General features: G+C 35.7%; 1 protein-coding gene across 1 annotated transcript; it reads right to left on the reverse strand.

The window, feature by feature from the left end:
* Positions 1-1,218: 1,218 nt before the first annotated feature.
* Positions 1,219-6,280, reverse strand: LOC110025804 (myosin-binding protein 3-like). Its single transcript, XM_020726462.1, has 4 exons — positions 5,136-6,280; positions 4,833-5,009; positions 3,396-4,733; positions 1,219-1,457 (listed from the first exon to the last, which is right to left on the reverse strand). Exons 1-3 carry the CDS (start codon positions 6,166-6,168, stop codon positions 3,409-3,411), a joined length of 2,535 nt encoding a protein of 844 aa, XP_020582121.1. The 5' UTR covers positions 6,169-6,280; the 3' UTR covers positions 1,219-1,457; positions 3,396-3,408.
* Between the last annotated feature and the right edge of the window lie 5,321 nt (positions 6,281-11,601).

The raw sequence follows: 11,601 nt of genomic DNA on the forward strand, positions 1-11,601 counted from the left end.
CGAACATGTATATGAGTGCTAGTTTCTGAAGCACATAATTTTTATGGTTTTTTAATTTTCTTTACTATTTCTTCTGTTTTCCCTATTTCTATTAGCGGCAGAGCTATAAACCACTTTTTGGAGAAATAACCCATTTGATTGTTTCAAAACAACCCATGTTCTGAAAATTCATTAGATTTTAGGGATAATTACATGCAGTACCTAACTGTCGTATCTACGCGTGCCACAATCAAATTAATGAGAATTTGATAAAATAAAAAATATGGGTTAAAGTTTTGCCATAAATTTTGATATTTGAGCAAGAACTTGAAAAATGAATGAAAGCGGTTGGTTGATTTGTAAATAGCCAGTTTCAGGTGGTCTCATTTAATTGGATTGAAATTATCATTAGTTTTTTTTTACATTTTAAATAAAATAACTTCTTTATTTTTAAGAATATATTTTGCCTAAAAGAAGCCAAGTAAATCCTAAAGACATCCTCCCAGTTACCAAAAATTTCAAAAGCAAAACCTAGAACAATGGGAAGAGCACATTCTCTGAATAATTCACATATTATTTCCAGCCTTTGTACAAGAAAACCATTTAAATCCTAAAAAGTTGTCAAAAAGCAACGAATCAATGCAATGCTTTATGCACCTAAACTTAATCTATACTCTTCCCACCCCAGAAATAAGGATGATGATGGTTATAAAATTAAATACTCCATTACCACCCTGGAAGCCATTCTTTCTCCCCTAACCGAAAGTTCATTAAAAATATTCATCACATCACACACATATTTACTGATTATACATATACACTGTTTGTGTTTCATATACCAACTTCAAAACCAAACCTCATAACCAAAGCGAATCATACAACATAACACTTTCCCTTCCCAAGGGAAAGAAAATATATAGTAAAAAAGAAAAATAAATACTAAAACTAATCATTTAAACAAACAAAAGAAACTGCACTAAACCTACTTTTCTCGGTCTTTTTTATGGCTTGGTGTACGAGACAAGGCCAGGGAGGGGAATTCATGGCTCCATTGCAAACTTTGAAGCCATGATTTCACTGCACCAATTACATGGGTAGCTCATTACTACCTTCTTCCATTCCACCATCTTCCATAGATGGTGGGATGGAGACCAAAATCCAAAAAAAAAAAAAAAAAAAAAAAAAAAAAAAAAAAAAAAAAAAAAAAAAAAAAAAAAACACCCCCCAGCCCCGCAAAAATTCAGGGAAATTAAAAGCAGATTTATCGCATGAGTGGTCTGCTTCAACTTTGAACAAAGCTTAGCAAAAGAGCATGGAGATGTTGCCATGACTTCCTTCTTCATCCCCGACTCTAGGTTCGCTTCGGCATTAACATGGCTATCAAATTTATAAGGTCACTTTTACAATTCTTAAAAAAGTATTTACGCCATCTGGCAAAGCAATAAGATCCAAATACTCGGCATCGAGAGTGTAAGATCCTGCATAAAATATAATAATTGGTTGGGTGGTGAAATCAAAGCACTGGCTACATTTGCTTTATATAATCCTTTTGTGAAGAAAAGAGGCAATTTGATTCATCGACTCTTGCTATAATGTTATGTCTAAAATAAATAATGACAAAACAACTTAGGGTCATCCTAGATATAATTATACTATTTAACATAACATTAAAAAATATGCACTGCATTTTAGGGATAACATTGTTATGTAAATAATGTGATGTCAATAATATTGTAATGTAACTAAACTTAAGTGAACAAGTATATTGGCCAGAAGCTAAACTCAATACATTATTGGATGGCCATTCCTCAATTGAGATGCATGTACGAATGAAGAATAATCCTACTATTAGAAAGTGTGAATCAAATGGGGAGTTTAGCCACCTACATTAGCGATCAAACTTATTTCCAACAAAAATCTTGAGCTTATTGGGACAGGGCAACCATTTTCTGTTTAAAACAAACATATTTTCAATTATTTGATGTGTAAATAAATCCAACACTCTCGCATGCCCTACAAATCTTCTCTCTTATGAAAGTTTTACATATTAATTATCACTCTTCACAAGCTAAGATTTTTCAACATTCTTAATTACCATGCAACAAAAGCCCTTTAAATTATGCGTAGTAATCGCGAAAGTTTTAGCTCTTTAACTTAGCTCAACAATGGTAAAGATAGACCACAATCACTGGAAGACACAAACCATGCAAGTCACTCTATCTCGAACAAAACATCAGTAAACCAAAAATGAAGTCATTATATCCCAATCAAATAAACCATCAATAAATCATGTATGGACCAAAATTGGGTCTAATATATTGGTAAATACAAAACTTCAATCATTTGACTTGAGATTAAACCCAATGCTCGCAAACTCTTTGAACAAAAGTGAAATAATATTTGAGCTTTTAATAGGCTATGAGTTGCTCTTACCCATTATAACTAAAGCTAATGGCGGATTGATGCCAATATATTATTTTAAAAGCTCATCTTAAGTGGTATCCAAGTTTAAGGTTTGCATTGGATAAAAAATTACACGCAGTTTGTGGTTTCTATGGGCCTAAGTAATTCTATCATGCTGAACTAAAGTTCAAAATAAGCGATTCTCATATAGGGGCTCCAAAATAGTTTAGTAGTGCTATTGATGCATGAAGGGAATGTTTAAAAGTTTTCATTTGATGAGGAATGGTAGGTGATGTGAAAGATTCTCATATAGTGGTTGAAGGTTGAGATGCATGGAAGAGGAGAGTAAATTCCATATTGAAAGTGGAGGAATAAGTGTTTGGCTACAAGTAGAAGAGGAGAGTAAATTCCATATTGAAAGTGGAGGAATAAGTGTTTGGCTACAAGTATATTGCTAGTGGTTCTAACATAACTCAAGTATTTTGTGTTGATCGAGTCCACAACAATCACCTCTCAAATATAGATTTTAGCATTCTCCATCACAAATATGAATTCTTTACATCGACTATCACACCCATTCAAATAAAAGTTTTATGCACCATCAACTGTTACAAACCAAATCACATTCAATCATAAAGCCCAAGTGATTCAACAAATGGTTTGAAATTGCACTACTACTTTGAAACAAATGATCCATTGGAGCCACACACTTCATGAAATATTTGATAACTATCAAAAGAGTAATCACCAAGAAACTAAGTTGATCCTAATACACTGATTGGATATCTATCAATCAAAAACGTCATGCCAATTAGTAGAAGTCATTATTATAATATTAGGAACTCAAATATTACTTCATTCTCGATGTGGGACAATTCATAACTCTAAATCAAATAAGTGAATAGTAAATTGCATGCAATGTCATTAACTTTGCATCACTTTATAGACAACCAAGCAAACAGCGTTCATGAAAGTAAAATAAGAGGATTTATCAAAAATAGATAAAAATGTACCTGCTGGTTCAAATTAGAAGTCGGAACTCCTGGAATGGAGCTGAACTCTCCTGAGATCATCAAGGTTTTGAAGGATCTCTTGAAGAAGATTCACCCCCTTCTTTCCTTTCTTCATGGAAGAAATGCAATGCTTGATGAAATCACGGTCTGCTTCAAGAGCTTGCAATCTCTTATAAACCTCATCTAGCTCCTCAGCAATAGCCACCTTCTTCAGACCCACTGAAAACTTTGAAATCGAGTCGGGTGAGCTGCCATCAATGGAGTCATCTTTTGTGCTAAGTTTTTCTTCACTTTCCAATCTAATGGCATCAAAAAGGGGCAGGAGATTTTTCCCTTGAATACCAGCGCTCCTTTGTTCACAGCGAAGCTTTCCATTAATTTGCAGATCATGTGAAGAACAATTAACAGATCCATAGTTTATATCATCACCTAGAAGTTCGCGTTCTCCATTGACTTTATGGCCATTCTCAACCCAACACTGTTTTCTACTTTCTGAATCATCAGTCTCATCTTTATCATCCATTTTGAAAAGCTTCTCCACCAATGCTTTGAGTTTCTTGAGTATGGAAATTCTATTCTCCTCAAATTCAGTTAAACATACATCCATTGTATCTGAACTTTCCACAAAGCTTAAAATTTCAGCAGAGGGCGTGTTTTGTTTGTTCTCATTGTGGCTGCAGTTACTCTCCTCACCTTCATGGAATTCAAAGGAAAGATCATCACTATCTTCCGAAATTGACAAGCCCGATGCAATCACGCTCTCGTTCCCAGTGTTCTTATTTCTCTCACTAGCCTCGTACATAAGAACCTTCTCATGATAAAGCTCAAGCTCCTCCTCCAACTCCTGTTTCTCTTTCTCCCTCTTCAAAATGAGCTCGTTGAGGACCTGCAGCGCCTCTTGATCGTACTCTGTCTGTTCCTCCATCATCCTCTGGTAGTGCAGTGCTTCCATCTGCATTGCAGCCTTCTCTTCTTGAAGCCTGGTTATCATTGCCATGGTTTGGTTGGCAGCTATAGCTGAGGCACTTCGTTCTTCTTCAAGTTCAGCATATAATGCGGTTAAAGACTTACGCTCAGCCTTCAGAGCTGCCTTCAAACGTTCCAAAGTCCATGGCTCCATGCTGTCTAAGTCACTAGCAATACTTCCATCTAAAGATTCAGTCCCAGATTCTCTCCTTTCCAACAGAAACCTCTTGGGCAAAACAGGAAAGCCTTCAATAGAGTATGGTGTTGTTGGAGTTTCAGGCATTCCCTCCTCTACAATTTCATTAAGAACTGGAGGAATAGCAAGGTGCTTCACTTGTCGAGCACTTCGCTTCAACGGTTCAGGTTCAGTTACTGGAGCCAATTTAAACGAGAGGCTACTATCAGGACCTAATTTGGAGAACATACATCCTTAAAAAATAAATGGCAGAGTAGATGGAGTGAATTTTATACCTATCTCTCTATCAGTTGTTTCATTGAAGCTCTCCAAATTTTGATCTTGTTGGAATTCTGGTTCAGGTATGGATTCATGGATTTGTGCATGCTCAATTTGTTCTTGGTCACATATGTCACTCCCTATTGATATCTCGCAGTTAACCTCCTCATTCACTTTGGATTCTTCTTCAGATACTGCTCAATGTAGGCAAAAACAAAACAAGAATTCAGACGAATACTTCAAATTAGCAAACAATAAATAGATAAAATAAGTTGTTTTACACCAATTTAGAGCACAACAAAGCACTAAAAATCTCTTACCATGCAGATCTTCAAATTCTTCAGCGTTTATCACCGGCACCAACTCAACATGAATAGTTTCTTGATGCGTCATTTTGCCACCACCAAATGAAACATCTTCAGCGTCGTCAATTGTAACTGTAGAACTTTGCTGCTCTGCAATTTCCGCAATATCAATTTTAGCAGTTTCCCGCTCTGCCGCATCTCTAAGAAGCATTTTATCATCAACATGATGCCCTCTAACACCGCATCTCACCATGGTGGAAGAATCGATTAATTCAATGGGAAGAATCCGCTCATCATCAACCGTCTTCTTTGGATGAAAGGCGAGGATCGTTGCCAACGCATCCTCCACCACATAACAAGGAGATGGAAGCAAAGTCTCACTTTTGAAATCATGCTCTTTTTCATGTGCTTCTTCTTTCTGATCTTCGATCTCCTCAGCATGAGCCGAAGGAATCTCTCTCCCGAGGTCAGCCTTCTCTGGACCAACAGCGCCATCTTTTTCACCCTCCGTCTCCTCTTTGACAGATCTATCCTTCTGGGCACACTCTAAAACGTCAGAAGGTTCCGTATGTAAAATTGTATAGGAAGAATAGGAACGGCTCTCGTGGATCACGCCGCAGCAAGAGCAAACCAGATCTTTCTCCTCCAGCGCGCTTCGCTGCTTCATCCACGACAGCAAAGCAACTTTCCGATCGGTTTCACCAAATCCAGAGGTGGCGCAATCTTCGCACATGTCGCCGGCGTCGGAGAGCCGCTGGTGTTTGGAGCAAAATCCAAGCTTGGAGATTTCTACAGCATGCGAATCGCAGATAATATCCTTACAGAAGCGCTGGCCCTTGCCGGGCTGGAATAGATGATCCACTCTTGTGCAAAAGATGCAAGGGGGCTTCAGGCCAAAGAAAGAGGCAAACTTGGCGATAAGAAAGGAAAAAAGAGCGCTGAGGAGGAGAAGAGCTATTAAGATCCATTCTAATACTGTGTATATTAGAAGGAACGCCATCCTGTGGGTGTTTCGGTGGAGCATGGTTGCAAACCTGTTAGCTGCCATCTTCCTCTCTTTCTCCACCTCAATATTTTCTTCAAAAAGAGGGAATCGAAATTGAATTGAAGGGTTTAAGGAGATGATTGCCGTCTTTCTCCTTCGATTATTGGGAAAGAGAGGGAAAGAAGAGAGGGAAAGAGAGGGATATGGAGCTAATACGAAAGGATGGATTGAGAAGCTATTTACAAAGAAGAGGGAAGAGAAAGGGAGATGGATTCTGTAGGAATACGGAGCAAGATGGGAGTTTTGATGGAGATCAGGAGATGGGAAAGAGGGCAGAGTCTGCAAAACAAGACCAAGGTAAAATTTTGATTCAGAAAAGAAGAACGAGTTTGAAAGGTGGCTGTGTTTAGGTAGGAGGAAAGCTGCAAAAGGAGAGGATGGCAAATTTTGAAGGAGTATTTGTGATTGGCGAAAATAGCTTTAGGAATGCAATTGTCAGAAAAATTAACTGGAATTAATTTTTCACATGGAGGGCGGGGCGACAAGCGCAGTCCGTGGGGCTGGTTGGCGCCACTCTAGGTAGGTTATTGGCACCAATGGCCAGGAAAATAATAACTATATCGGACATAAATTAATGTCCAAATTCTAGTAATAAGTGGTGGTTAAGTTGGACATACCTAGTTGATAAAAAAAAAAAAAAAAATGAACCCAGCCCGATATGAGCCCAAAATCTGGGAAAAATGAGTTATTCAAATACACGCGTTCACTTTCATTTCTCTTTAAGTTCTAGGATTTTCGTTTAAGATTTTTTGTGATATGTTAAGGACAATAACATTTATGAAGCATGTCTACTATAAATCTATATGACACTCAGCAGATTAATTATGAAGATGGAAAGTAAAAAAAATTACTGACAAAAATAAAATAGATGTGAGTTTAGCCATTGTTTTGCATTGCTTGATTTCTCATATTTAAATAGCATTAGACATATAAATGAGTTTAAAAATAGGACTATTTTTTTCATATTTCATGTTTGAACCATATATGATACTTTAAGGGATAGATTTTGATTTGATAAAATTTATTTATTTCATTTATTATTTTTTTTTTCATCGTTTCTTAACAAAATAGAATGAGTGTATAGATGAGTCAATTGCTTTATATCTCATGTTTGAATCATATGTAATCATATTTTGTTATTGTAAACAATATATCTTGTTGCGATAAGCTTCATTTTTATAATATATTGTTATTTTATTCAACTTTTCTTAGCAAAAAAATGACTGTTCAAATGGGTGTATTGCTTCATATCTCATCTTTGAACCATATTAATCATTTTTTGTCATTATAAATGATATATTTTAATGTGATAAATTTCATTTATTCTACTTATTATTATTTTATTCAACTTCTCTTGACAAAGTAGAATGGGTGTACAGGTGGGTGTATTGTTTCATATCTCATTTTTGGATGTTTTGTGCTTTAAACAAGATATTTTCGTGTGATCAACTTCATTTTTCCCACTTATTTATTGTTTTATTCAACTTCTCCTGATAAAGTAGGACAAGTGTACAAATATGTGTATTGCTTCATATCTTATCTTTGAGCTATATGTAATCTTATTTTGTTATTGTAAATAATATATTTTGATGTGAAAAGTTTCATTTGTGCCAAGTTTTGCTTTTTTATTTATATTCTCCTTGCAAAGTAAAATGGATGTATAAATTAATGTATAGATGGGTGTATGGCATTTTTGAATCATATGTAATCATGTTTTGTTGTTGTAAATGATATATTTTACTGTGATAAGCTTCATTTATGTCATGTTATTTTTTTGTTTTATTTAACTTCTCATTACAAAGTAGAATGTAGAATGTGTGTATTGTTTCATATATTATCTTTGAACTATATGTAATCATATTTTATTATTGTACATAATATATTTTGATGTGATAAGTATCATTTGTGCCATTTTTTACTATTTTATGCAATTTTCTTTGAACAAAAAAAAAATTGCAGAGATGGGTGTATTGCTTTATCTGTGCTATGTTGTTTTTTAATGCATTTTTCATACAATTGAAAGATTAAGTAATTTATAGAAAGTTATAATCATTTCTTAGTACAGTTAGGTGATCGACAACTTTTGAGGTCTAGTCGGAGCATCAATTATGTTAATGAAGACGTGCTCAAATTAATAACAAAAGCAATGATTTGAGCTATTGATGCATTCAACTTTCTAACTACAAATGATGGTGAGGTAAAAAAAAAAGATTTTTAAAAAGAAATGCATTTAATGTTATTCAAAGCAAAACAAGTGTAAAGATTTAAAATTGTGACACTAATTTTCTAATACAGCTATTCACGTAGATACAAGCTGCACATATTATTTTTTCATAGAATTTCCTGATTATTGAGTTGGGTAAATAAGTAAGTTTTTTTTTTTTTTGAGCGATGACATATCAAATATTGATTATGACTGCTTTAGGGATGTTGAAAAATTTTATAAAAAAATATCAACTAAATAAATATAACATATGGTTGTACATAATGATATATTGTTCATTTTTCTCACAAATAAATCTTATCACATCAATATAAATTATTTTCAACTACAAAACATGATTACATCTGGTTTAAACAAGAGATATGGAGAATACATTCATCTATACACCCATCTGCACTCCCAACCATACACTCATTCTACTTTGCCTAAATGAGTTGAATAAAACAACAATGCAAGGAAAAAATGAAGTTGATCAAATCAAAATATATTATTTACAACAACAAAATATGATTACAAATTAGTTAGACATGAGATGTGAAGCAATACACCTGTCCATACACTCATTCTACTTTATATAGAAGAATTGAATGAGACAAGCATGCACTAACCTATTAAATTAAATATATTATTTTCTAATACAAAGTTATGATTACAAATTGTTCAAATTTGAGATATAAAACAATATACTCATAGGTACACCCCTTATACTTTTGAAGAAAACACAAATAACAACAATAAGTGGAATAAATGTAAACCCATCTACCTATTTACCTTGAAGCAATCTTGTGTTTTGCTATTTTACACTTTGTCTTCATTTCGATTTTTCTTGCTTGATGGGTTTGTAGCTCCATGAGATTAATAGAAACCCGTAAACTAGTTTGATATCTCTTTACTAAAGATCGACTAACTTAGCTTGATTGCTTTGTCGAGTACTGCACTTCACGAATCCCATTCGAAAACCCTAAGCTCATTAGAAAACCTAGAAAGCGTTATCGGCTAACCCTAAACGGTAAATCCTAGAACGTGAAGAGGAAATGAAGGTGGGTGCGAGTATTTGAATAGCTCACTTTTTCCAGATTTAATGCCAGTTTTGGGCTAGGTTCTGTTCATCGCCGAATATTATCTTTATTGCCAGCTTAAGTGTGGTTCCAGTTGAATGACCACATCTCATAACACCGGTGGAGTCTGGATGTTAATCTATGTCTGGACTACACATCTTTTCTTCTTAGGAGTGTTTTGAAATCATGTTGGATTGACCATTTTATTTGAAGCACCATTAAAATTTATTGCAGATTTAAAAAGAGCTTGAGGGTAGAGATAACATCATAAATTCGAGATTCTCATTGAATAATTTAAAATTATTTAATCGATCTATTAGAAAAAAAAATGGAACATCAAATTAGGATTGTAAGAGTTTTTAAAAAAAAGAAATTCTCAAAAATGTTCCCAATATTCGGCCACAAAATAATTACTTTTTTAGTGTCATGTTGCATCATGAGATTTGCATATTCCCGTGCATGGATGATATCTTTTCTTATAGGCACAGTGGTCAAGTTTGATGACATTGGATAAGCCTTATAAGAAAGTGCAAATAAATCATTGAATTATTTTAGTGTGATCTCCATGTAGTAAGTGTGCATGGTTGCTAGCTATTCACTTGGCAAAAGTTGTGGGAAATCCTTGAGAGAAAGATGAGTGCCAGCATAAACATCTAATCAAAATGGCAAACAGTCTTGAATGGCGAGCGATTATTGCGTGCGGAGGGCGCCGCAGAGCTGCGTGCGCCCTCCGGTCACAACGTAATATTTTCTCTTTTAACGGATTCGGTTAGAGAGAAAATTTTAGAGAGAGTTGGCAAGAGGGAGAAAATGAAGAAAGGAGAGAAATACAAAGGAAGAGAAGTTGAAAAAAAAGAGCGATTATTGCTTACGGAGGGCGCGCGCAGCTCTGCGTGCGCCCTCCGCACCTAATAATTAGACTTGAATGGCAGCCGAGATCTTTCGAAAGTAAGGCATTGTCAAGCAAGCAAATTTTGGAGTCCTCTATTATGCGAGCCTAACATTTGAAATCCAAGTTGGACTTAACCAATTTAAACAGCCTGAAATTCTTACAGCTAGGTGTCCTTTGAGTCCGAAGAGTTGCTACAGAATTAAGTCGGTTCATAGCTAGTGGATTGGAAAACCCACAACTGGGTTTTTAGTACTGTTTTGAAAAACAAACCGGACCGGTCAGTCTGACCGGTTCAATCGGGAATGAGTGGCTGGTTCCGTCCGAATATGCGAAAGAATTGTTGCCGCGTTGAATCGTTCATGCTTGCTTAGAAACCACGGTTTGAACGGACGAGAAGTGCCGCGTGTGATTATTTTCTCATCCGACGGTTAAGATTATATGATGGAAATGGATCGGTGTCAGAAAAAAGGATTTTTACATATCAAGGTTCTCAAATCTCTCTATTTACATAACAAGGCACCAAACATTTTATTTATACACGGAGTCTGTCACGCCTCTGCGTTCGTGCTCGCCATTGGAAGACCTCCACTGAAATACTGAAGGGTGGGGATGTACTGAGCCATGGCTCCGTTGGACCCTTCTTCTCCTCTTCTCCGTCGTCATCTTTGTCTCCTTCTTGCAATGGCGTTGTTTGAATCTCTAATGGCTGCCAGGAGCACTTTTTCTCAGCCGGCCATCTTACCTGCCGTCAGAGATGAAGATGGCGAGATTGGCGTTGGGTTGTTGGAGGTTGGAGACCGAGGAGCGGAGAGAAGGGTCTGTTATGGAAGAAGAAAGTTCGGCAGCGATTTTTCCGGCGATTTTAGGCCAATGGGTGGCGTGGAGGAGGTCGGAAGCGAATACCGCGGAGGACTTACATAAGTTGTGGTTCTATTTTAATATATGTTATTGTTAGTATTAGGGGTGTAAAAACTCCCTCCTGTTCGGCTTATTTATATGTCGAGCTCAAAAGTGTGTTTGTGTTCGACACATTTTCTCAGTGAGCCGAACACGAGCCGTTCACGAACAAAGTCGTTTTGACAACCCTAATCACGTAGTCATAAGATGTTAAGGATTGAGGCAAGATTTAAAACATCATTTGAATCTAATTTAATAATTTTTATTCTATTTTCTTAATCGATACTTTTAATTGATTATAAATCTTTGTAACATTGTATTCAATTAATTTTTTTAAAAAGACGGCTCATCAAATATATATATAT

Source organism: Phalaenopsis equestris, unplaced genomic scaffold, assembly GCF_001263595.1.
Source record: "Phalaenopsis equestris unplaced genomic scaffold, ASM126359v1 Scaffold000333, whole genome shotgun sequence".
In the NCBI taxonomy this organism is placed as follows: Eukaryota; Viridiplantae; Streptophyta; class Magnoliopsida; order Asparagales; family Orchidaceae; genus Phalaenopsis; species Phalaenopsis equestris.

Coding starts and splice junctions, on each gene's coding strand:
- LOC110025804 (XM_020726462.1), bottom strand. CDS start 6,168: ATGGCAGCTAACAGGTTTGCAACCATGCTCCACCGAAACACCCACAGG. Junction 5,010..5,135: donor AGAATTTGAAGATCTGCATG/GTAAGAGATTTT, acceptor TACATTGAGCAG/TATCTGAAGAAGAATCCAAA. Junction 4,734..4,832: donor AACAACTGATAGAGAGATAG/GTATAAAATTCA, acceptor AATTGGCTCCAG/TAACTGAACCTGAACCGTTG.